The sequence below is a fragment of the Manis pentadactyla genome, chromosome 14 (genome assembly GCF_030020395.1).
Source record: "Manis pentadactyla isolate mManPen7 chromosome 14, mManPen7.hap1, whole genome shotgun sequence".
Classification (NCBI taxonomy): domain Eukaryota; kingdom Metazoa; phylum Chordata; class Mammalia; order Pholidota; family Manidae; genus Manis; species Manis pentadactyla.
Genome location: NC_080032.1, coordinates 86727447 through 86754511, shown reverse-complemented (window position 1 = coordinate 86754511; position 27065 = coordinate 86727447). Strand labels below are relative to the sequence as shown.

Below are 27065 nucleotides of genomic sequence, written 5' to 3'. Positions count from 1 at the left end.
GTGGGTGGGAAGGGAGGGAGAAGGGGGAGAAAAGGGGCCTTACGGTTAGCACACATAACGTGGGGTAGGGCATGGGGAGGGCTGCACAACACAGAGAAGACAAGGAGTGATTCTACAGCATCTTACTATGCTGATGGACAGTGACTGTAATGGGGTGGGGGGGGACTTGGGGTAGGGGGGAGCCTAGTAAACATAATGTTGCTCATGTAACTGTAGACTAATGATACCAAAATAAAGAAAGAAATAAGAATTAATAAGACAAGAGAAATAAAAAAGGCAAGGGGAGAACTCAGGAGCAAGCAGTCTCAGCGTCCACTGAGCCCGCTCCATGAAGGGGGGAGCGCTGCTCACCACGCTGTGGCCGGCACGGGGCCTCTGCTCTGCCCCCAGCCCGGGTCTCCCCGTCCGCCTTGCTCTAGCCTCTTCTCACACTTCACATTCTGACTTCCTGGGAAGGAAAATACAAACTGTCAAATCACTGTCTGCCCCAAGCCCCCCACCCTGCACCAAGGGGCCCAAAAGCCTTGGCGTCGGGCTCGGGCAAAGCCCAGCTCCCTGCCCTTGGGGCCCCTGGGCTGTGGGTGGAGGCGGGCTCCGCGAGGCTCCTGAGGAGGGAGGCAGTGCCCACTGCAGAGCATTAACACGGGGACCAGAGCTTCGGTGCCTCTGGGCAACATGAGGGCCAGCATGGCAGGGCAGGTGTGACCACATCACAACTCTAAGTCCCCAGGTGGACACAGCCTGTCTTGACAGACTTCCTCCGTGCCCTGTCTTCCACTCTGTGTGACTCTTGCCCCTAGAACTGTGTACCCTCGATACTCTGTAGTGTGACATCCCCGCACTGCCACTCCATGCAGGTCGTCTTCTCAAAGTAGACGTGGCCAGACTTGCTGTAGGTATGGTGGAGCAGGAAAGAGAATGATGAAGTTATTTTCCTACGAAGTAGTAGAGTGGGACATTTTTTTTATGCAGAATGACGCTGAATCCCAAATGCCGATGTGGCCCCTCCCACAGCAGAGGTCAGGGCCCCTCTGACCTGGCAGATTGCCCACACATTCTACTCCCCATACTTTGGGTGCATAAGCTAGCCAACTACTGATAAATGTTTTAGACACAGTGATTTACATACAACTAAAACCTTAATTCATTTTAAAAATGGCATTTAGCTCCAAACTTGTAATGTTTTGAAATTTACCAGTGTCTGTGATTTGTCTCAGTAATTCTCAAGGTTTTCTTTTTACCAGGAAATATGAATTAAGATATAGATTTTTTTTTTCAACTTGCGTTTATGTAACAGTCCTCTGCAGGAAATGTAAAATACAAACCCCAGGGGCAGGGGAGCCAGATAATGGAAACTCGCCCCTGGCCAAACCTTCAACTCGGTCTGCACAGGGCAAGCTAGGGCACCACGCTTTTCTCAAATTACTCAACCACAGACATGTTAAGAGTTTAGTGTTGCCACCCTTGAAATAGGTGTATTTCATGTTAGATTATTATATAGAAATCATTCTAGTGAATGGAAATTAAAGTGTCTGAGAAGTAATGAGTCAAGTTTTTAACCCTAAATGTTCAGGTCCCACTGAGGTGGAATTCCTCACGGCTTGGGGTGCTTGTAAATCAGCCGCATCCTAGTCCTCCGAGAGGTGCCGTGTGCCTTTCTCCCCGGATGAGAGGAAAGGGGTCCTTTCCTGGGGGTGCCCTGTCCTTTCCTAGGTTCCTCTCCACCACCACCCTCAGACTGTGACTGTGTAGTCACATCCTGGATTCCTGTAAAGAACTTTAAAGTTAACCCCTAGGGGTATCCATTTTGTTCCAAGGTGATGGCTTGATGATCCTGTTCAAAGAAATGACAGACCTGCCTGAGGGGCTGGAAACTGCCTCACTCCCACTGCCCAGCAGTGAACGGCTCGGGGAGCGTGTGCAGTGAGCCCAGAGGCTGGCAGCTCACCACACAGCCACAGGGAGCCCTCTCGTCCCTCCTCCGAAGGCCTAGATCATTTGACAAACTCTTTAGGGAAGGAAGCAAAGTTCTGTTGGTTTCTCAATGATTAGGACTGAATAGATAAAATTCGTTTTTAAATACAGGTTATATTTTCTCTCAATCCCCCATCTATAAACGTGAAGCAGTTAAATAATTTCATCACAGTGAATAACAGAGCAACTCAAAAAGCATGTGCCACGTGGGCACCAAGGAATCAGTCACTGTGGTTAATTGTGGGAAGAGCAGGCGCACTGTTTGTCCCCTTCTGTTATTCCTTTGGTTAAAACTCTTAAGGTTAAGGTCTCTGATGGAGAGAACTAGGCAGAAATAGGTCCGCACCTGAACTGGTTTGGGAGTGGGTGCTGGCTGGGCAGGCAGCATTGCTCCACCTTCCAAGACAGCTGCTAGTTTCTGGATGTGGAGGCGCTCTGGGCTCCAGGGCTGCAAGGGGTACTGACATTTACCTGGGCTCCGTCGCCGGTGTCAGTCTAGTCACTCTGCTGGTGAAGATGAATTCTCTCGCTCGGCCAGAACGAAGCATCCTTCTCCTGCCTGCACACGGCCCTGCTGCTCTGTCCGGCGCAGACCCTCTGTGCGGCTCCGGACTACAGTCACTTTCTCCTCTTGCTTGAGAATGCAGTGAGAGGACCCCCAGCAGGGAGCATGGCTTTTCCTAATCCCAGCCCACACACTGATGTCAAAGTATTCTTGTTCTTCCTCTGGAGCGTTATGTTCTTCCACCAGCAGCCACTAAGCTAGGCAAATGCGAGGGCATTGTGCAACAACATTTGGGATATACATCTTTATTTCCTCGCTGGGATTCCTAGTGTTTCTACTGGCAGGTCAGATGTGATGTCACACTCTTAGTCATTAGCGTCTGCTCTGAGTGCCTGATTCTGGCCAGGCAGTGCCTGAGGCTCTTCCTGAGGTCACAGGGATGACAAGGAGTTTCTTGCACTTTTATGCACATAAACAGGGAGGATCCAATGGTGAGATGCTCCATCAGAACAAGCGCAAAGTCCACCCTAACGTCGCTACTTCCATTTTTCCAGCAAGAGATCATGCGACGGACTTCGGGAATCATGAATGAAAACAGCAAGTAGGATCTTCAGTGAAGTGCAGCGATCTGAGCATTCGGAAGCACCCCCTCCCAGGAGCCCGCCCGCCGGCTTTCCTTCCTTCCTTCTCCCTGTTCCCCCTTCTCCCCACCTCCTTCCTTGTCTTCTCATATAAGATCTTCCTAGTTCAAGAGACTGTATGGTAGGAAATGAAGACAGGGAACGCTGTTCCCCTCACGCAGTGAATGCACACGCAGAGGCTTCGTTTATCTCCCTAGAAGCACACACTATTACGGCCTGGAGGTTGAGATCTTGAAGGGGAGGGGGACATACAAAAAAATTACTTTGGCAACACCTAAAATTACTTTCTTTGTGCCCAGCAATTATCCGTGTACTTGATCTTGTAACAAGTCTATTAGGGACCCTTATTTCACAGATTAGAAGACCGAGGTGCAGAGGTACAGTAACTTGCCCGTAGCTGGAAAGAGGAAGAACTGAGATAGAAAAGCACGCAGACTGAATCTAGACACTGCGCCCTTAACCCTTGTGCTGTGCTTCCCAGGCTGGCAGTCCAGGCGGGAAGAGAGGGAGTATATTCAGATGGGGTAACACAGAGCACTGGGTGGTGACGTGTAAATGAGGATGACAGAAGGGCCTTGGGAGGAGGGAGAGACTGTTTTGTTCAGGTGAATGAGTGGCATCTACCCACACGTCAAGGGGTTATCACATTCAGTGTTCCCAACAGCCTATGGTTAACAGCTCTTTCCCCTATTTTGCAAATCAGGAGACAGGGGCTACTAAACTTTAGCTTCCACAGATACAACTGGTGGTCATCATTCATAGCTCTGTCTCTAATGTCTGACACATTAAAGGTCCACTGTATAAGTTTTTGAATGAGCACAGCTAACAAGTGGTAGCCTCTTGATTTGAACTCAGAACAGCCCCACTCGGCCTCCTGGAGGAGACGATGCATTCATTCTGTTGTAGCCATATCGTATCTGGGGCCGTATGAGGCCATAAGGGACTGTCTGGATGTGGACTTTCGGCAGACATCCAAGTCTCACCAGTGGAGCCTGAGAAAAGGTCAAGGCTGGAATAACCTGTGAGGGAGCTTCTATCTGGAGACCACACATCCCTGGAGTTCCATGAGGTGATTAAGAGAGAAGGCACAGGCCCCAAAACAGAACAGTGGTGAGCACTTACATTTAGAGATTGAGGAAAAGAAGAGGCACTGAGAACAGCAATGAAGACACAGACGCCAGAGAGAGAGAGAACGGATGTGACATAAAAGCAAAGAGGAAAGAGAAGGAGGCTGGTCAGCAGTGTCAACCACCACTGAATAGCCAGAGTCTCAAAATTAAGGCAAGAATCTGAATTTTGAGAATGAGGAGGTCATCAGTGGCTTCTGGGTGAGCAGATTCAAGAAAACAGCCTGAGCAGGCATCACCCAGCGTCTGGGCGGGTGGGAAAGCCGGGCTGAGAGGCCAGAGCAGGGAATGGGGATGTAGAGCTTGCTGGAATGCACTTCCCTGGGATTTCAGACCAGCTAGTAGGATAACAGGAGGCGGGCTGAACACTTGAGTAGGAGCGACCTTGTGCGTTTTACACAGAAGGGAAGATTCAAGTAAGAAACTAAAGATGGCAGAAGAGAATAAGCTGCTGTGGGAACATGACCCCAGGGGAGACAGGAGGAGGAGACGTAGGACCAGGAATGGGAAGCGCAGCCCTTAGAACGGGCAAGAGACACGTTCCCAACAGAGGGGGCAGAGAAGCCTGAACGTAAGCACAGGAAAGTAGAGGTTCAGGAGAGAAACACTGAGGATGTTCAAATTGAAAATCTTCAATTTTCTTCTTAAAGAAGGCAAGGTTTTAGCACCTAGAAAGCAGAGGGTAAGATTTTAGGACTAAAGGATAGTAAGAGATATTTTAATTAATTGAAGCCACAGCTGACAAGTTTACTGAACGCCTTCTCTGAAATAAGCAGAGACAACAAAGGACTTAAAGAACAAAACCACAGAAGTAGGGACCCAACTGAAAAGAATGTGAACTTTTTAATAAAACCCAGCTGGATGGTTTCACAATTTTGCTCAGCTTTCTGGAGAGAGGAAAGTGAAGGAAGTTAGTGGTGCTGCACAAGACTGGAAACTGAAATAGTGAGAATGGCAGAAATCACGGAAGGAAGAAACATGGCGTCCAGAGGCCGGCGAAGACAGGAGGGCCCGGGCCAAGCCGAGTGGTGAGGCGAGTGAATACCAAGAGGAGTTCAGAATCTACGAACTGTGATTTGGGTGTGGAGCAGGTTACCAGAAAGGAGGAAATAAAGTGCTTGTGACCAGAAAAGGGTGCTCCGAGTTTGAGACCCTGACGTGAAATGATTCCAAGTAAAGCAACCTAAGTGCCCAGTCCACAGTTTCAACTTAGAATCTGTGACTTGGCACCTGCATCAAGACAGGTGGGGTGTTAAGGATGGAGGCCAAAGACAGCCACAAGGGTAGGGCTAGATACTAAGGCTCAAAAGGGTTGTGACGCAGAACACTAGCCTAAAAATGCTAAAGGAATAGAATGTTTTTGAGGCTGGATGTGTCTTCAGGGGCAAGTCAAGTCTGAATTAAGCTAAAGAACTGGAAGTTCTACTTGAGAATCCAAGACCACAGGAGACCTCACTTCACAACAGAACTAGGCGGCAAAGTCATCAGGGAGCCGGTGAGGACACACAGCAGAAAGGGCCAGGGAACTGGACGGAGACACGGTTCCCTGCCGGCACCTACCTCATCCCCTCTTTACAGTGACCTTTCTAGTCCTTAAAACTACCTGGAAGGCATTATCCCTATTTTACAGATGAAAAAAAAATGTGGTTCCAGGATTTCAGTCTTGTCCTGACTGTAAAATCTCAGGTCTGTCCATCATGGCAGAGTGGCTCCTGGTGGTCCCAAGTGTTAGCTGCGGCTTTCAAGGACTACAAGTCATCTCCGATTATCCGAAAAGGGTATGACACTGTTTTTTTTTAATTGAGGTATAACTGACATAGGAACATTATTTCAGGTGCACATGATTCCATATTTGTATATATTGTGAATGAACACAATAAATCTAGGTAACATCCATATAAATAATTTGGTTCTTGTGAAAAAAAAGTTCTCGAAAACTTTTTAAGATTCCTTCTCTTAACAACTATGCAATCTCTCAAATATGCACTGCAGTAATTATTAACTGTAGTCACCATGCTATACATTACTTCCATGTGACTTATCTTATAACTGCAAGTTTGTACCTTTTGACCCATTTTGCCCACTCACCTGCCTCTGGCAAGCTCCAGTATGTTCTCTGTATCTATGAGCTCCGTTTTTTGTTGATGTTGTTTTCAAATTGTACATACAGAAGATCATATGGTGTTCGTCTTTCTCCTGACTATGTCACTTAGCATAATGCCCTCAGGGTCTGTCCATGTTGACGCAAATGGCAAGATTCCCTTCTTTGTATGGCTGAGTAATAGAGTCCAGTGGGCATTTCAGTTCCTTCCATATTTTGGCTATTGTAAATAACACAGTAAGCATGGAATACATATATCTTTCCAGGTTAGTGTTTTCATTTTACTTGGATAAATACCCAGAAGTGGGATGGCTGGATCATACTTCCGAGGAACCTCCAAACCGTTCTCCACAGTGGCTGTACCAGTTCACGTTCCCACCAACGTGCACCAGGGTCCTCTTTTTCTCCACTTCTGGCCAATACTTACTTCCTGTCTTTCTGATAACAGCTATTCTAACAACTCACTGTGGTTTTGACTTGCATTTCCCTAACGGTTAGTGAGGTTGAGCACCTTATGTGTCTGTTGGCCATCTGTACGTCATGTTTGGAAAAATGTCTATTCAGGACCTCTGCCCATTTCTTAATCAGCTTATTTTTTTGCTGCTGAGTTTTATGCACAATGTATTTATATTTGTCTTGAATTATATTCAGCTCTAAAAAATTCTGTGTGAGCTTGCATAAATAATATTGTATATCTAAATCCTAATTTTTTTTTTCAAGGAAAACATCTTGGACCCTTTTCCTTAATGACATTAAGAAACTTCCAAATATATCCAAGATGATCACACTGAATTTCTGCAACTATACCCTTCAGCGCTAATACTCAGATTGCATTATTTTTCAGGTGTGAAAATGAAACCAAGTTCAAAACAGAGGAAGTATTTTGGGCTTACAACTTCTGCCCGACTCCATACTCCTGGACTGCACTTCTGGGCCTTATTTTATATCTTGTCTTCTTCGCACCTGGTAAACAAAGGCGTTGTTATTATTGTGTTGTCACATTTTAGAGGGGACAAGCTACTTTTTTCAAATTGCTTACATACTACTTTACTAAAATTTTTAATTTTGTGTGTCTCAGGAATGGGGCCAATGCCTTGGACTGTGAATTCTGAAATATATCCCCTTTGGGCACGAAGTACAGGAAATGCATGTTCATCTGGAATAAACTGGATTTTCAACGTTCTGGTCTCACTGACATTTTTACACACCGCCGAGTATCTCACATACTACGGTAAGAAAATGTTTTTTCAACTATAGTTTCATTTTTATTTTTTCCTGCCCTGTTTTTAGATATGATGTCATTTGTAATTGAAAGACTAGATGGTTCTATTTTTGCTGTTACAAATATCTCCATGTGGCTTTCTTGTTCCCCAGAGGCCTTGGAAACGAACCTGGCAGGAGTCGGAGGAATCCTCTCCTGACCAACTCGCTTGTGCTGGCCTCTCGGTGCTTCACAGCCCTCATTCACCCACCCTCTCCCTCAACCCACACATCTCCCAGGCTGGAAATCTGTACAGCCCGGCTTTTAGTTTCATAAACATAAACAGAGAGTGATAGGAAGCTGTCCCGTGACAGGGATGGAGTCATGTTCACGGGCAGATCAGAGGAGAGCTAAACGTTAACTTCCCTGAATGTGGTCTGAGACTTCTGCCTGCCCATTTATCATGTTCGCTGCTCAGGCCAGGTGCACATCAGGGTCCCTGAGACCAGAACCACCATAAACAGGATGGGTGTAGTCACGTGAAAACGTGTGGAACTCAAACTAATACTGGGCAGTACTGAGTCTGGAAAAAGTACTGGGAAGCTTTTAAAAGTCCACTTTTCCTAAAATGAAAACACTTGCCTTTAGCAAGAGGATTTCTTCCTTGTCTGTATGGGCATACAGGCTATGACGGAGTCTTAGTGATGAGATATGAGGTGTCCATCCTAATCTCACCATTAGCCTCTGGTGTACGGGGACTGCCTACTGCTTAGAACCTCTTCTGGTCCCTTCCCCCAACACCCACCTCACCCCCTTCTCTGGGCACTTAAAATTCCTTCTTTGTAAGAACAGGTGTATTTAACAGCCTCCTGTCCCCCACCCTTTACCACTGGACCATAAATCCCTTGAGCTGAGGTCAGGACTGTACTTTGTTCACCACTTTATTCCTGTGTCTGCCAGGGCATCCTGTTCACTTGATAAGCCCTCAAAATTATCTGTCAAATGAATGAGACGAGGAAATGCTACAAAAAGCTATTCCTCCTCTCTTCTGAACATGATGAATTTGTATTTCTTATTTTCTTTAATACTGTTTGTCTAATGCTTTCTTTATAAAACTCCTCTCTCTCCCAATCACCATTTAGAAATAGTCTCCATTTCTTCTAGGTGGCCCATTTATTGGCATACAATCTTTCATACAGTTCTCTAATAATTCTTTGAATTTCTGTGGTATCTGGTGTGACTATTCTTTTTCATTTCTGACTTAGTTTGTGTGCCATCCTTTTTTCTTGGTAAGTCTGGCTATGGGTTTGTCTATCTTGTTTATCTTCTCAGAGAATCTGCTCTTGGTTTCATTGAATGTTTTCTGTTTCATCCTCTATTTACTGCTCTGATCTTATGTCCCCTCCTCCTAAGTTTGGGTTTCCTTTGTTGTTCTTTTTCTGGTTTGTGATTTTAGACTGTGTATTTGGGATTGTTCTTGTTTCTGGAGGTAGGCCTGTAGTGCTGGGTGCTTCCCTCTTAGAACTGCTTTTGTGGCGTTCCACAAATTTTGGACTGTTGTATTTTTTTTCATTTGTCTCCATTGATTGCTTGATTTAATGTGTTCATTGATCCATTGATAATTTAGAAGTGTGTTGTTTAGCCTCCATGTGTTTGTGGGCTTGTTCCCTTTGCATAATTTGTTTCTAGTTTCATACCATTGTGATCTGAGAAGCTGCTTGATACAATTTCAAACTTTTGAATTTATTGAGGCTCTTTCTGTGGCCTAATAAGTGACCTATTCTGGAGAACGTTCCATGTACACTTGAGGAAAATGTTTATCCTGCTGCTTGTGGGTGGAATGTTCTGTAGATGTCTGTTAGGTCCATCTGATCTAATGTATTGTTCAGTGCTTCTGTTTCCTTCTTTATTTTCTGTCTGGTTGATCTATTGATGTGAGTGGTGAGTTGAAGTCTCCTAAAGTGAAGGTGTTGCATTCTATTTCTCCCTTTAATTCTGTTACTGTTTGTTTTGCATATTTAGGTGCTTCTATGTTAGGTGCATAGACATTTATAATGGTTATATCCTCTTGGTGGACTGACCCCTTTATCATTACATAATGTTCTTGTCTCGTTGCTTTGTTTTGAAATCTATTTTGTCTGATGTAAGCACTGCTATTCCTCTTTTCTCTCCCTATTGTTGGCATGAAGTATCTTTGTCCATCCCTTCACTTTTAGTCTGTGTATGTCTTTGGGCCTGAAATGAGTCTCGTAGGCAGCATATACATGGGTCTTGTTTCTTTATCTATTCTGCCACTCTGTCTTTTTGTTGGTACATTAGTCCATTAACATTTAAGATAATTAATGAGTACACACCTTATTGTTTTTGTAGTTCCTCTGTTCCTTTCTTCCTCTCTTATACTCATTATTTGATGGTTTTCTTTAGCATTGTGATTTGATTTCTCTTTTTCTTTTTATTAAGGTATCATTGATATACAATCTTATGAAGGTTTCATGTGAGCAACACTGTGGTTACTACATTCACCCATATTATCAAGTCCCCCCACACACACCCCATTGCAGTCACTGTCCACCAGTGTAGTAAGATGCTATAGAGTGACTACTTGTCTTTTCCATGCTATACTGCCTTCCCTGTGACCCACCTAAATTATGTCTGCTAATCATAATGTCCTTAATCCCCTTCTCCCTTCCCACACTGCTGTTTTGTTCCTTCAGTCAGTCTTGCTTCATGGTTATACCCCACAAATTAGTGAAATTATTTGGTACTTGTCTTTCTCTGCCTGGCTTATTTCACTGAGCATAATACACTCTAGCTCCATCCATGTTATTGCAAAGAATAGGATTTGTTTTCTTCTTATGGCTGACTAATATTCCATTGTGTGTATGTACCACATCTTCTTTATCCATTCAGCTACTGATGGGACACTAAAATTGCTTCCATATCTTGGCTACTGTAAATAGTGCTGTGATAAACATAGGGGGGCATATGTCTTTTTGAATCTGGAATCTTGTTTTATTTGGGTAAATTCCTAGGAGTGGAATGACTGGGTCAAATGGTATTTCTATTTTTAGTTGTTTTGAGGTACCTCCACATTGCTTTCCACAATGGTTGAACTAATTTACATTCCCACCAACAGGTCCCCTTTCTCCACATCCTGGCCACCATTTGTTGTTCCTTGTCTTTTGGATGTTGGCCATCTTAACTGGTGTGAGGTGATATCTCATTGTGGTTTTAATTTGCATTTCCCTGATAATTAGCAATGTGGAGCATCTTTTGATGTGCCTGTTGGCCATTTGAATTTCTTCTTTGGAGAAGTGTCTGTTCAGATCCTCTGCTCATTTTTTAATCTGGTTGTTTACTTTTTCAGTGTTGAGGCATGTGAGTTCTCTGTATATAATTTTGGATGTTAACCCCTTATCGGATCTGTCATATATGAATATATTCTCCCATACTGTAGGGTACCTTTTTGTTCTATTGATGGTGTCCTTTGCTGTACAGAAGCCTTTTAGTTTGATGTAGTCCCATTTGTTCATTTTTGCTTTTGTTCCCTTGACCAAGGAGATGTTCTCAAGAAGAAGTGGCGCATGTTTATATTCAAGAAATTTTTACCCATGTCTTCTTCTAAGAAGTTTTATGGTTTTGTAACTTACATTCAGGTCTTTGATCCATTTTAAGTTTGCTTTTGTGTATGGAGTTAGACAATAATCCAGTTTCATTCTCTTACATGTAACTTTCCAGTTTTGCCAACACCAGTTGTTGAAGAGGCCGTCATTTCCCCATTGTATATTCCTGGCTCCTTTATCGAACATTAATTGGCCTTATATGTTTGGGTTTATATCTGGGCTCTCTATTCTGTTCCATTGACCTATGAGTCTGTTCTTGTGCCAGTACCAAATTGTCTTGATTACTGTGGCTTTGTAGTAAGGCTTGAATTCAGGGAGCATAATCCCCCAGCTTTATTCTTCCTTCTCAGGATTGCTTTGGCTATTCAGGGTCTTTTGTGGTTCCACATGAATTTTAGAACTATTTGTTCTAGTTCACTGAAAAATGCTGTTGGTACTTTGATAGGGATTTCATTGAATCTGTAGAATGCTCCAGGCAGGATGACAATATTATTTCTTCCTATCCATGAGCATGGGATGTATTTCCATTTATTGGTGTCTTTAATTTCCCTCATGAGTGTCTTGTAGTTTTCAGGGTATAGGTATTTTCTTCTTTTTGTTGCTATTGTAAATAGAATTCTTTTCATGATTTTTCTTTCTGCTAGTTCATCATTAGTATATAGGAATGCAAGTGATTTCTGTGTATTGATTTTGTATCCTGCAACTTTGCAGAATTCAATTATTAGTTGTAGTAGTTTTGGGGTGGATTCTTTAGGGTGTTTTTATGTACAACATCTTTTTATTTACAAACAGTGACAGTTTTACTTCTTCCTTACCAATCTGGATGCCTTTTATTTCTTTATGTTATCTGATTGCTGTGGCTAGGACCTCCAGTATTATATTGAATAAAAGTGGGGAGAGTGGGCATCTTTATCCCCAGTCTTAGAGGAAAAGTTTTCAGCTTCTCACTGTTAAGTATGATGTTGGCTGTGGGTTTGTCATATATGGCCTTTATTATGCTGAGATATTTTCCCTCTATACCCATTTTGTTGAGAGTTTTTATCATAAATGGATGTTGAATTTCGTTGAATGCTTTTTACATCATCTATGGAGATGATCATGTGGTTTTTGTCCATCTTTTTGTTGATGTGGTAGTGTATGATGTTGATGGATTTTCAAATATTGTACCATCCTTGCATCCCTGGAATAAATCCCACTTCATCATGGTAGATGATCTTTTTGATGTATTTTTTAATTCAGTTTGCTAATATTTTGTTGAGTATTTTTGCATCTATGTTGATCAGGGATATTGGTCTGTAGTTTTCTTTTTTTGTGGTGTCTTTGCCTGGTTTTGGTAGTAGAGTGATGCTGGCCTCATAGAATAAGTTTGGAAGTAGTCCCTCTTCTACTTTTTGGAAAACTTTACAGAGGATGGGTACTAGGTCTTCTCTAAATATTTGGTAAAATTCAGTGGTGAAGCCATCTGATCCATGGATTTTGTTCTTAGGTAGTTTTTTGATTACCAACTCAATTTCATTGTTGGTAATTGGTCTGTTCACATTTTCTGTTTCTTTCTGGGTCGACCTTAGAAGGCTGTATTTTTCTAGAAAGTTGCCCATTTCTTCTAGGTTATCCAGTTTGTTGGCATATAATTTTTCATAGTATTCTCTAATAATTTTTGTATTTCTGTGGTGTCTGTAGTGATTTTCCCTTTCTCATTTCAGATTTTGTTTATGTGTGTACACTCTTTTCTTGATAAGTCTAGCTAGGGGTTAAACTATTTTCTTAATTTTCTCAAAGAACCAGGTCCTGGTTTCATTGATTCTTTCTGTTGTTTTATTCTTCTTGATTTTATTTATTTATGCTCTGATCTTTATTAAGTCCCTCTTTCTACTGACTTTGGACTTCATGTTCTTCTTTTTCTAGTTTTATTAACTGAGATTAGATTGTTCATTTGGGATTGTATTTCTTTCTTGAGGTAAGCCTGTATTGCAATATACTTCCCTCTTAGAATGGCCTTTACTGTGTCCACAGATTTTTGGGTGTTAAATTGTTGTTTTCATTTGCCTATATATATTGCTTGATCTGTTTTAATTTGGTCATTTATTATTTAGGAGCATGTTGTTAAGCCTCCATGTGTTTTTTGTTTGTTTGTTTTTGTATAATTTATTTCTAGTTTCATACCTTTGTGGTCTCAGAAGCTGGTTGGTACAACTTCAATCCTTCTGAATTTACTGAGGCTCTTATTGTGGCCTAGTATATGATCTATTCTGGAAAATGTTCCATGCGCACCTGAGAAGAATGTGTATTTTGCTGCTTTTGGGTGGAATGTTCTGGAGATGTCTGTTAGGTCCATCTGTTCTAATGTGTTGTTCAGTGCCTCTGTCTCCTTACTTACTGATCTGTCCTTTGGAGTGAGTGGTGTGTTGAAGTCTCCTAAAATGAATGCATTGCATTCTGTTTCCTCCTTTAACTCTGTTAGGATTTGTTTCACATATTTAGGTGCTCCTATATTTGGTGCATAGGTATTTATAATGGTTATATCCTCTTGTTCGACTGACCCTTTTATCATTATGTAATGTCCTTCTTTTTCTCGTTACTTTGTTTGAAATCTATTTTGTCTGATACAAGTACTGCAACTCCTGCTTTTTTCTCCCCATTGTTTGCATGAAATATCTTTTTCCATCCCTTCATTTTTTTGTCTGTGTATGTCTTTGGGTTTGAAGTGAGTTTCTTGTGGGCACTATACAGATGGGTCTTGTTTTTTCATCTATTCTGTAAGTCTATATCTTTTGATTGGTGCATTCAGTCCATTTACATTTAGGGTAAGATTATATGTACTTATTGCCATTACAGGTTTTAGATTCATGGTTACCAAAGGTTCAAGGATAGCTTCTTTACTATCTAACAGTCTAACTTAACTCACTTATGCTATTTCAAACACAATCTAAAGGTTCTTTTTTTTTTCCATTTTTCTTCCTCCTCCTCCTCTCTTTATATATTAGGTATCATGTTCTGTACTCTTTGTGTATCCCTTGAATGACTTTGTGGGTAGTTGATTTAATTTTGCATTTGATTAGTAATTAATGGTCTACTTCCTTTACTGTAGTTTTATTTTCTCTGGTGACAGCTATTTAGCCTTAGGAACACTTCCATCTATATAGCAGTTCCTTTAAAACACACTGTAGAGATGGTTTGTGGGAGGTAAATTCACCCAACTTTTGCGTATCTGCAAATTGTTTAGTCCCTGCTTCAAATTTAAATGATAATCTTGCCAGGTAGAGTATTCTTGGTTTGAGGCCTTTCTGTTTCATTGCATTAAATATATCATGCCACTCCCTTCTGGCCTGTAAGGTTTCTGCTGAGAAGTATGATGATAGCCTGATGGGTTTTCCTTTGTATGTGATCTTTTTCTCTCTCTGCTGCTTTTAATACTCTATCCTTGGGTCCCTTGTGTTGGGAGATCTGTACACTTCCATGGCCTGAGAGACTATTTCCTTCCTCTATTGGTAAAGTTTTCAACAATTATTTACTCAAAGAGCCCTTCTATCCCTTTTTTTCTTCTTCTTCACATACCCCTAATAATGCAAATATTGTTTGGTTTGGATTGGTTGCACATTTCTATAAATATTTCATTCCAAGAGATCCTTTTTTCTCTGTACCTCAGCATCTTTGTATTCCCACTCTTGAATTTCTATTTCATTTACTATCTCCTCTACCTCATCTAATGTTTTAAATCCCTCTATTGTATGTTTCATTTCAGATACTGTATTTTTCAAAGTTTCTATCTAATTGTTCTCCTTGACATCTTTAATATTTTTCTGTAGCTCTGTAAGCATGTTTATGATTTTTCTTTTGAAGATTGATGATTTCAGTTTCACTTAGCCCTCTTTCTGGTGTTTGAGGGATTTTGGTTTGTACAGGATTCTTTTGCTGTTTCATATTTCTAATGATTACTAAGGAATAATAACTTTGTGTTGGCAGCACCCTCTAGTGCCCAAAAGCTCTACTCTCTGGAGCTTCCCAGCACCTGGAGGGATGGCAGGGGTTGCAGGTGAGCAGAACCAGTGCTTGCCAGGAGGAAAGAGCTCTTTCCTGCTTCCCAGATGAAGTTCCTGCCTCCACTGCCAGGCAGTGGGCCGAGGATGCAGGGAGGAGCCTCTTACACCCTTGTAGCTGCCATAGGCGGGGCCGCCCTCTGGCTGGCCTGGCACAATGATGGGGCAGCAGGCTGCATATGCCTCAGAGCTGCACTGCCAGCCAGGAGGATGGAGCACCTGAAGGTTCCCAACTTGCTGGGTTGGGTGTGCCAGGAAAATTCTGTCCACCTGTCCTTTCTCCTGAGCACCAAGCTCTGTGCAATCCTTGCCCCTTTAGCAGCCTTCTCACTGTTGGTAGTCTTTCAAAGTGCCCACCTTTCTTTCATCCCGGAGCAGCCAGTTGTGGGCACCTGTTCTCCACAGGTGGCTGGAATCTCAGTCTGAGTACTCTGCCTGTGTTTGCTTTCCAACCCCACTAATCTCCAGAGCACCATGTAATGTGGGTTTGTGTTCCAGGAGCAGATCTCCAGGGGCGGGTGTTCAGCAGAGCTGGGCTTCTACTCCCTCCCCACTCCATTTCTCTTCCTCCTGCCTGTGAGCTGGGGTGGGGGGAGGGCTTGGGTCCCGCCAGATTGCGACTGTGCTACTTTACCTTTTTCTGTGAGGTCTTCTCTTTTCCTCAGATGTAAGAAGTCTATTGCAGTCTTGTTTCAGGTTGCTCTTTCAGGATTAGTTGTATTTGCTGTATTTTCGTGTTATATGTGGCTTTGAGAGGAGATTTTGCCTAACTTCTCACACCACCATCCTTTTCTCCTGGAAGCCTGGTTTCTCTTTTTTAATTTTTTGTTTATTATAGGCTGTAGGCTTGCAGTTACCATAGATCCCTGACTATATAACAGTCTATATTAAGTTGCTGATTGCTCTACTTCAAACAATCTAAATGCGCTTTCCCCCTCCCCCTCCCCCTCCTCCTTCTTCTTCTTCTTCTTGTCCCTTTAACACATCCTGTAATGCTGGTTTAGCAGTTATAAATTCCTTCAGCCTTTGTTTATCTGGGAAATGTTTTATCTCCTTCCTTTTGAATGTCAGTCTTGCTGGGTAGAGGATTATTGGTTGAAGGTCCTTCTGTTTCAGGACATTAACAGTTTCGTGTCACTCCCTTCTGGTCTGTAAGGTTTCTGCTGAGAAGTCTGCTGACACCCTGATGGGGTTTCCCTTATACCTAATCTTTTTTTTCTCTCTCTTGGCTGCTTTCAATACTCTCTCCTTACCCTTAATCATTGTCATTTTAATTATTATGTCTGGGTGTTGTCTTCCTTGGATCTTATTAGGGGCTCTATGTGCTTCTATGACTGGAACATTATTTCCTTCCCAGATTGAGCAAGTTTTCAGCAATTATTTCCTCAAAGATACTTTCTATCCCTTTTTTCTCTTCTTCTGGTGCCCCTAGTATGCCAGTATTGTTTGATTTGGAGTTTTCACTCAGCTCTTATCATTCTTTCATTTCTAGAGATTCTTTTTCTTCAGCTTCATTGTGTTCCTGTTCTCTGATTGCTGCAAGTGGAGGAGACAATGAGATGGAAATCTGTTACTCATTCCCACCATTGTATATTTCATTTCAGTTACTGTATTCTTCAGCTCTGAGTGGCTCCTTTCCAGCTTTTCTATCTGTTGAAGTCCTTCCTGAGATCTTCAATACTTTTCCACAGATCAGTGTGTTACTTTGAAGTCTTTATCAAGGATATTGCGGAGCTGTTTCATTTAGCTCTCTTTCTGGTTGTCGTATCCTGTAGTTTTGTTTGGAACAATATTCCTCTGCCTCCTTTGAATTAGATGGATCTGCTATGCTTCCTCGTCTAGAGAGTAATGGCTTTATGAAGGTGTCCTGTGGTGCCCAGAAGCTCAAGACTCTTTCCTCCCCAGTGCCTGGTTCTCCTTTGCAGTGGAGCCCCAGTTGCTGTTGGTGAGCAATGAGTAGGGCCGAAAGGTGGCCCACCCTTTGTGATCAGAGCAGTGGTATTCTGCAGTGATTGTGTGCAAGGCACTCTCTGCCTGCCGTGCATCAAAGGCAGCAGGGCTCATGGCACCAGACAAGGCGTCCCATAAGGTGGAAGGAGTATTTGGACCTACCTTCTGCAGGCACCTCTCTAACTGGGCTGAGACAGGGCTAGAAAAGCCTCCCTCCGCCTGCCAGGCAGCAAAGTCTGACTCTACTGGGCAGAGGCAGAGTAGGCTGGTGCACTGGTGGTGCTCAGAGAAGCATCTCTTAGCTGAGCCACCAGCAAGGGGGATGGAACATTTGAGGCTCCCGAGAGTGCCCTACCTGTTGGGCCGGGGAAGTATCATCCTTCTGCCCTTTCTCCTGCAGAGACCTCCGTCCAGCCCTTTCCCTTCTGGCACCCTTCCCTCTGCTGCTTCTGTATTGGATCTCAGGGGGCCTGGCAGAGCATGCCTGTCCTCCACAAGCAGTTGGACTCTCAGCCTCCCTGGTGTCCAGTCCTGCTAATCACCAGAACCCATGCAGTATGGACTCATGTTCCCAGAGATCTCCAGGGCCAGGTGTGCAGAGTTCCTAAGTGCCTATCACCTCCCTGCTTCGTTCCTCTTCCTCCAACCTTTGAGGCAGGATGGGTCCCACTTGAAGGCAGCTCTGCCACTTACCCTTCTCTGTGTGGGCTTCTCATCTTCCCCAGGTGCAGGTGGTCTGGTCGTATTCAGGTTTAGTTGTACCTGCTTCCTTGGCATGCACACGTGGGAGGTCTCCGCCCTGCATGCCTACCCTGCCATCTTCTAAATTCAAGTCCCAGAAATATTTATTGTCTTATAAAGGACAGTTCTGAAATGGCTACACTGGCATTCTTAAACTGGATGTATATTTAGTATATTTACCTTTAACCCATTTGGCAATTAAAATTTTTTCCATAAATTCATAAACTTATCTGACACCATAAATATTTGCAAATATTTGCTGATTTTTGAGAATGCTTAACTATTTGAGGACACAGACTAACATACTGAGAAAGCATTTTTTGTAGGAAGTCATAGACTGAATAATAAAAGTCAACATGGCAAGATTTTTGATAGCAGAGCTCCTCTTGAATTTCTGCTGCCAGAAAAACATGAGGCAACAGAAGTAAAATGTAAAGAGGGCACAGCTAGCCTTCTTGCAAGAACAGCTACTTAGAAGCTTTTGGTTTTCCTTTAAGCCAAGCTTCTATCATGCTCTGGTCCACTAGGTCCACTCTTAGTAGTGGTAGAACAGTATTTCAGTTCAGGTTAAGTTTTTTACCTGTTTTTTTATCTATATTTTAATACATGTTACTGATTTAAAAATATATTTCTCTGGAAATATTCATGTCTTATATTGTTTCAAAGAGCTTACATTTTTATTCTTTCCTAAACTATACTGCTCAGACAGGTCTGCCATGGACCCCATTCTGTAATGTTTATTACTAAATACTGCCATTAAAATGTTACCAGTGTACCATTTTATATATAGCACATTTTGAGTACATTCTTTGGAGAGCATTACATCAAAGTTTCTTTGTTGAGGTATTGAAATTCATCAAACATGGTGTTTGATTTCCTCATTTTGAATAATTGAATTCATCTTATTTCCTTCAAAATAAAGCTGAGGAATATCTGCAGTGCTGACTGCTCATTTTAGACATCTGTCTCATTTCCATTCTAAGGGAGAACAATGAAGAACATTGAGTCCCCAGTGGACTTGCCCTTACCTGGAGCCATTGCTTCCTGGGTTAAGCACAGGTCTCACAGGTAGAGGCTGGTTAGGCAGTTGCCTGCTTTAGATTCCTCAGAATTTTTAAAAGGGGTTCTCTTTCAACAGAATTTCCTTGATTTTATTTGGCTTCAGGAACCTGGGTCGCTGTGCCTCTTCCTAACCCGCCTAATTGTCTTTCACTGCAGGAGGGTCGCCCTGACAGATAGGATTTGTTACTCTTACTCATGCCGCTGTTCTGAAGTTGTGAAATAGGATGTTTTCTCAATATCGTATTTTACAGAAATTGTGGAGTTTTTCTTGAAGATTCCATTTCTGTCGCTGTTTCCACAATCTTGCTTATCTACAATCAGATCACAGGACTTCATCTCCTTTCACTTTTCCTAAGACTCACACATTCTCCAAGAGCTAGTCTGTCACCGTCCCCTTTTCTGTGCCGTCATTCCCCATTTATCAGTCACCCTTACCTTATTCTCAATCGTGACTCTTCCACCCTGGTCATTTGCTGGAATCAAATAATACTAACATCCAAAGTTCTAGTAGGCATAAAATGTGCATTATTTCTTCAGTTTGGACAGCCAAGAGAATTTAAGAAGACTGCCTGAGGATTGAGCCTGGGTCATTATGTGACTTTCAGATCTGCACTGTCACTAGAGCCACGGTGCCTGCCTCTCACCGTGACACTCAGTCATGCATCCAGGGCGATCTAATGTTACTTTCTGGTTATCTGGCATAAAGGAGCCCTGTGTTGTAAACTGAGTCACACAGCTCTGATGACTTGATCTAACATCTCACAATTTACCTGTTTCCCCTCTACTTCCTCACAGCTCCTCCTTGCACAGAGCAGAGTCTCTCGTGTGGCCAGTTCAGCGCACTTTCCCCCCACAGCGTTCCTTGGGCCTTCCCAGGGCGTGTTTCTGTGGACAGCCCTGAAGTGGCTTACCCATTCTGTAACGATTCAGCAGAACCCAGAAAGGTCATTCCATTCTTTAAATGCTATACTATTTAAAGATTGACTTTCAATATGTTTTCATGTTGCCTAGCTTAGCCCTTTATTTCAGATCTGCTTACCCAATGTATTAGATCTGGCAGACACCTGGACCACGATCATTTCCAGACCCTCCAAAGTGTCAGGCACCAGACTAGGCACTGGGGACCCAAAGACAAGCCACAGACAGGCTCTGCCCTCAGGGAGACCTCTTTTGCTACTGAAACAGATGAGGTCTCCCTCTGAAATATCTCATAAGCATTTCTCCTATACCTGCTCCTGATCTAGGGTATAAGATTTACAGAATTATAAACCTAAGCCATAAACTTAAATAAGAGCTGAAAAAGCATCTTGTTTTACTTAATGAGGCAACTGAGGCCCAGAGAAAAATTTAAATGACTATCTAGAAGTCACAGAGCAAGATTTACACCCAGATCTTAGAACTTTGGTGATCTGGTATCCATTCTGCAGCCATTTGTCACCCTCCTTCCCTATCTCACATATAGGACAGTCTGGAATGAAGGCCTAAAATTAATCAGGACTCCATTATAGTTGGGTTCTTATATTTAAATCGGGAATTAGGAAAGGCTATCTTGGAACTATGTAGAGAATACACACAAATCACTTACTTGTATATCTCATCTCATCCAGGTAGTATTTATGCCTTTGTAGTTGGGCTTCACTGACGTGCCACAGTCTTACAGCAAAACAAAATTCTCTCACCTCATGGAGATGACATCCTAGTGGGAGAAAAGAAATTAGAAAGCTTGCTAGTCTGTCAAATGGTGATGAGTGCTATGGGCCAAAAAAATGGAACATAGGGGTCTAGAAGAAAGCAAGGAGACTGTCGTTAGGGCAGATGAGAGGGGATGGCCCTTCCACCACAGAGATCCCTGCAAAGGCAGGTAGTGCTCATCTGCAGACTACATTTTGAAGGTCAAAAACAGACTGGATATTGGGTAGGAGAGTAAATGTCAAGGTTACTCAGACTTTGGGCATGGAAGACTGGAAAGATGACCATGGACTCCACTGAGTCATGAATTTTGCAAGGTGGTCACTGTATTTGGCTCTATAAATACTAGATAAATGAGAAAAAATTCTCCCTCGAAGTGCCTTGTCCAGGAGACAAGGACAAACATGAACATAATGATTACCCTTCTTGGTTATTATGCTAGAGGGCCTCAGCAGCAGTGCTGTGAAAGCACAATTACCTCTAGCCAGGTAAGTAAGGGAAGACTTCAAAGCAGGAGGTGCACCTGAGCCCAGTCTGATTTGGCATCACTATGGACTGATTTTAGAAGGATACATTGTATCACATTCACAGATTTAGAACAACTAGATTAAACCAGGCTGGTGGTGATTTTTTGGTTCCATTTCAGACCACAGTTATGCAAGATTGATCAGAAAGAAAAGCCTAACGTACTCTTTCCAACCAAGGCCTATCCTACCATTTTCCATTGCAGGAGCCTTCTTCCTCTATGCCGGGTTTGCTGCCACAGGTCTCCTGTTCATCTACGGCTGTCTTCCTGAGACCAAAGGGAAAAAATTAGAGGAAATTGAATCACTCTTTGACAACAGGCTATGTACGTGTGGTGCCTCAGATTCCGATGAAGGGAGGTATATTGAATATATTCGGGTGAAGGGGAGCAACTATCATCTTTCTGACAACGATGCTTCAGATGTGGAATGATTTCCAGCTGCCTAGTGACTTAACAGACTTGAGGGAGAAAAGCAGCAATTGGTGACCTCACTGCCCTGCTTCTAATCTTGTTCTTTCCCATCTAGTTTTGAATGACAGCATATCCTAGAGTATTTGGTTAGAAGGAAGATGCAACCATGACGACTTTCTTTCACAAGCAGAAACGTAAAAGAAAATATTTAGAGGAATTTTAATAGTTATTGAACAAACGCTGTGTAATTCCTTCCTGAGATATTGCGTCCAGTGACTTCAGTGGTTTCCTTCTTTGCTAAGACCACGTAATAATCAGTAGTGGCAACAGCATCAGTGCTAATGCAGCTGAGCCACACAGGTACACAAAGGAGGATCTGGGACCTGGTCCAAGGATGTTCTCCACCAAAACATGGCCTGCTGGCCCTAAATTCCCTAAGGACGAGTAGCTTACCTGTGATCAGCTGTTGGAAAGTAAATTTCATTTAAGCTTTCATAAAAAAATTCAGAAGTGCCTCCTACAAGGGGCGCGGTCATCCTTACCTCCTTTGGGTTCTGTTTTGGTTTCTCTCCAGTTCAGGCCTTGAGAGAGTTCTTCAGAAACTGACTCTGCACAGGACCTTTTGAATGTGATGAAAAGCAGGTCTGTTAAAGGGTTTATTTTCATATATAATTTTTGTATAGATAAGCTATTAAGTTTTGATAAGAAAGAAAAGATTTTTATGGATGCCTGGTTTAGTTAGGATATAACTATCAACCCAAAATAGCACCAGTTCTTCAACTCCATTTCAGGGTCAGTTTTTGTTCATGCTGACATCACCTGACACTCACCACGCGTCAGCTCCAGACTCCCATCCGTGCCTTCATTTGTGCTATATAAATAGCTGCTAGCAGACTATTTTTCCCTTTCATTTAATTAAATAATGGGACTTGGTTCCCTTAGGAGAAGTTAAGAAATTGTCACATTATATCACTTAACAGTACTTGTCTTTTTTTTAAATCTAAGAGGATAAACTTGTTTTTATTTTGCACACCCTTTTCCCTCACAATTTACCAAAAAAAAAAAAGATAAGACAGATTTTTCTGTGAGTGTTCCCTTTTACTCATGGCTGGCTTGGAATTTTTTTCTTTCTTGTCCAGAAATTGAGATATTTCTATTGGAACAGATTAATGGTTCTACTATAGCACATGTCTTTAAGAAATGTTTACTTACATTTCTACAAAATTATGCTCATTCATCAATGAACTCTAATTTTTGCTCTTATATTAAGAACTATATAATATGTACAAAATTACTTGCTAGTTCCAGTGAAAATATGAATGAATCTTCTGTGGCCAGTTAGGAACACATAAGACTGGTGCATTTTAACATGCCTCTAATAATCTAATAAGGTACTTTTGGGGGTAAAATGTGGCTTAGATAAGAGAACAAGAAGACATCAAAGAGACTGGCAGAAACACTGAATTTAAAGTCTGGCTTGTTCCTACACAGTTGGAAAGCACAGCCAAGAAGGTTCATTCTCTTAGTCACTTGGGTATTTTATGTGCTTAAATGGTCACTTTACTGGCCTAAAAATCCTTCAGCCAAAATAAAGTTTTCTCCCTTTCGATCACTGCATATTACAAAAATCTAGAGTTCTTTTTCCCTAGAATTATGTGCTTTGACAATTGGTTTCTAAGGGGACATTTATTGATTTTTCCCCAGAAAAGCAGATGTGATTTAATAGAGAAAATTATTATCTATTGATATTTTTTATCCCGTAAGAAATTTCTTATCTGTGTAATGTGAGAGGTGTAAACTGAGAAGTGGGAAATGAGCTATTATGTGGTCAAGTCAGTATATAATGGGGAGAAAAAGTACATAGACCAATAAAGTGCCGTCTTCTTTGAAAATTTGTTTTTCTGATTTATCCAGATAATTGTTTTTATTGTATATATAGCCTTAACTATATGCTTACCTACTCAGCTGGGCTGAATGCACAGTAACTTTATTAAAGGAGCAACTGGGCTAACATAAGTCAGTGGTGTTTTAACTTGGTATTTATAAATGCACATAGTAAAGGGAATTTTAGCCACAGTTCTCCTCCCCTATTCTTCTGAACCCCTTCTTTAAAGGATTATTTGTTATATGTGTGTATGTATATATACACATAGTGATAAAGATAATCCATATCTTTGAAGTACAGGACAGAGAGGTGCAGTATGAGATTTATAATTTTTTTAAAACTACTTAAAAAGAAACCTTGTACAATTAGGGTATTATTTTTAGATTCAGTGAAAGTATTTATAGTATCTTAAATTTTGAATTTTGAGGGTTTTTTTATATCATGCACCATTTAGGTTCCCAGTACTTTTGGCTACCACTATCACCTTGAAAACATTCCATTTGAAATAGAAATATATATTGTGCAGGACAATTTATATATGGTATGATCTGACTTACCATATTCAAACAGATTAAGCATCATGCTTTTAACTGAAATTACAGGCTTCCTTCCAAACATGCTGCAAATTCAACAGAGGTATGTTTTGGGAAAACATGGAGGAGGTGGTTGTAACCCCTATTCAGGCTTACTTAACATGATGGCTGATGAGATCTTACAACATTCCATCTGAACACATAATGGCTGAATATGATGTCAGATAGGTTTTAAAGTTTTGGTATTAATATTTTTCTTCAGTAAACATTCCTACTAATTTTGATTGTTGCACCTTAGTAATTACCCAAAGCATGATTTCAATGTCTATGTAAAAGATCTAAATTCTGTTCCCAGCCATATGCAGTAATTAGTTCCCTGGTGAAAAATGCTGACAGTAATGCTGTCAAGTGCTTTTTCATAATTTTAAGTTATTTGCTGTAAAATGGGAAATCTAGAAAAGTGAACAGGAAGAATATGTTAGTTGACAACTTACCGTTTTGCATCAGAAGGTAAGACTGAGATACATATAATAAGCCATAGATCCTGGGGGGAGGATATTCTAGAAAATATTATAAGAAAGTCTCACAATTCAGTGACACTAACATAGTTTATAAATACTGTAATGCATGAGGAGAGTGGTAAGATTGTTTTATTATAATCTTTTTTTTTTTTACCATACTCCTAGTTATAAAATCTCAAATTATACGAAGCACCTAACTAGTATTTATATAGTTATGACAAATTTTCAATTACCAAATTCGACCTTTTCAGTAACTACAAATAAAAGATTGATATGCCAGGCCAGGAGCAGAGAATTCATAACATGCACTTTATAGCAAATTGTGGATAAAACTTAAGCTCAAATTGTGGATAAAACTTAAGCTCATATGTACCCGCTGCCCATAAAAAGACTCAGAGTTGTTCTCTGCATTAACATCCTGCTTTCTGTCAGTTTATCAGTTTTCTTACCCTCGTGTACAGCACCGGTAAGCTGACTTCATGACGTGGTTGAGGCCAGAGCAGCATGTCAGTTATCAGTACATTCAGCTCTGCTGGGTGAGCAATATTGCTGTTTTTTAGAAATAGCAATCATTTTTATTTTTTGAAATGCCAAACTCTCTTGTATATTTAGAGAGGAAATTTTTGTGTGCCAATAATAATCAAAGACATATTCTGCAGGAGTGTTAATGATGTCCACAAGTACAGGACAGAATTTTATTATAATTTGCTTGTGAATGTAAAACAGTGTAATTTCTATAAATCTTTGTGTGTATAAAAGAGTCTGTTGCACTTAAGTGATATGGTCTACAGAATGTTAAATACCTACCTTCATTTAGCAGTAATACTCAGATTTTTATTTTACATTGTTCATGTGTTTGCTTTTGTCAATATAAATGAGGAAAAGAAATGCAGCTTACAAGAACTTAAAATTAAAAACTGATACTTGGTAAAGTTTTTAAATTTTAGCAAATTAAAATCATTCCAATTCATTTGAAGGTTTAAAAAGAAGAGACTTTAGCCAAAGCAAAAATTTATATTCTCCATGTTCAAACTGGTTCCTAGTAGCTTTTGGAATATATCTCATTTGATGTTTTATCTTTTATTTGTAATAAATGTTCAAATTTCTACATAGAATCCGTAATGTACATCTAGATTAAATCATAGTTTTATGCTTTTAAAATATATGTATTTCAAAATGTACATTTTGAGTGCATGTTACATAGTGTTTAATATTTCACACATCTTGGTAAATTCAGTATTTATTCCCACATGTGATATATGGAATATCTCTTAAAATTATGAATATGTATCAAAGTCATTCTAGCCTATAGCTATATTAAAAGTATTGTATATTTTATGGAGATTAAGTGATGTATATGTAAATGTTTTTTAAGTTATTTTACTGAAGTTCAATATTTACATAAAATTTGAATCTTTTTTTAAAGTGTCAGTGCCAGAACTATAAATAAAAATAATCAAATAAAAGTTAAGACAATTCATTACTCAATCATCTCTTTCACACTTTGTATTGTCTCTAATTCTCTTCCTTGGATTTTAGGATCTAAGATTACTAAACTCTATATATTTACACAGTCCTATTCACTTGAATTTTACCTCTTTTGATGTTGAGTAAACTCAACCATCTTTAAAAAACATTTCATAATACCTAATAGTATTTCGAGGGTCCTAAGCACTTCTTTCGCAGTGTTATATTCACTATCTCTGGTTGTTGTGAGAACCTGACATTGATATGACCCATTACGTGGGGCTGGCATAATTCTGACTGTTGCTTTGTAAATGAAAGTAATATACCTGCTGGATGACCAGTGGACAGTTCGTTCCTTCTGGAACTCTGTTGTTCTCCATCGCCATTTGGCCCCAACTAGATTTAGCAAGCAGCCACTAGACACACCTCCAGTTAGGGTGGGCCACCCAGTCCAACTGCAGAAATAGCCAGAGGGCCTGTGAAGACATTGGGTCCACTGTCACCCAAAGGCTTACAAGGGGATTACATCTTAACCAAAGATACTGACGTCAGCAGGTTAAGGCAAAAATAGGACAGTCAAAATTAGTCAAAACTACCCTTGAAAAATTCCACAAATTATGCGAAAAAGTGTCCATTTACCTGGAGAGTGCACAAAATGGCCACTTACCCAAATAGTGCAGTCAGTATTAGTGGTCAGTAAAGTCCTCATTTAATTGTCCAATCCTGTGAGGTAAATATTATTGTCCTTTTATGGATACTAAAACCTAAGTTAAGGACATTTTGGTGACTCGCCCAAGATCACACACGAGTGACACAAATTTTCTCTGCAGCGGCTATTCCAGCAATCTTCTTCTCTCAGTCCTCCCCTGGAATGCCTTTTTGTCAGACCTAGGCAGTAGGAGTGTAAAATGGTATAGGTCAGAAACCTGGATCTGCATAAAGAAAAGAAGACCATCAGAGAAGAATGACTAAAGGGAAAATAAAAACTTCCATTTTTCTTACTCTTAATCGGTTGAACAGTTGGCAGTTTACTCAATGGATAGCTGAGGTACAAATGAAATGACTGGCAGT

At 41.1% G+C, this 27065-nt stretch overlaps 1 protein-coding gene and 2 long non-coding RNA genes across 4 annotated transcripts in view; 1 reads left to right on the top strand and 2 right to left on the bottom strand.

Annotated features, from left to right (window-relative positions):
- Window positions 1-22266, bottom strand: part of LOC118914462 (uncharacterized) — a 26183-nt gene extending 3917 nt beyond the window's left edge. Inside the window, exons 1-2 of one of the 2 annotated variants that reach the window (XR_005025616.2) lie at window positions 22131-22266; window positions 20548-20658 (exon numbers count right to left, since the gene is read on the bottom strand). This is a non-coding gene — a long non-coding RNA (uncharacterized LOC118914462). Of the gene's footprint in view, window positions 1-20547; window positions 20659-21366; window positions 21447-22130 lie in introns of those variants that run through there. The other variant, XR_008993848.1, reaches the window with a different exon arrangement.
- The window catches only part of SLC2A13 (solute carrier family 2 member 13), a 243588-nt gene extending 217573 nt beyond the window's left edge, over window positions 1-26015 (top strand). The window contains exons 8-10 of the mRNA XM_036889418.2: window positions 7193-7314; window positions 7427-7579; window positions 21382-26015. Of these exons, the coding sequence (XP_036745313.2) occupies window positions 7193-7314; window positions 7427-7579; window positions 21382-21608 (502 nt within the window). The 3' untranslated portion in view covers window positions 21609-26015. The remainder of the gene's footprint in view (window positions 1-7192; window positions 7315-7426; window positions 7580-21381) is intronic.
- On the bottom strand, window positions 24499-27065 carry LOC130680806 (uncharacterized). Its single transcript, XR_008993849.1, has 3 exons — window positions 26662-27065; window positions 26321-26470; window positions 24499-24550 (listed from the first exon to the last, which is right to left on the bottom strand). It is a non-coding gene; the product is annotated as an uncharacterized LOC130680806 (long non-coding RNA).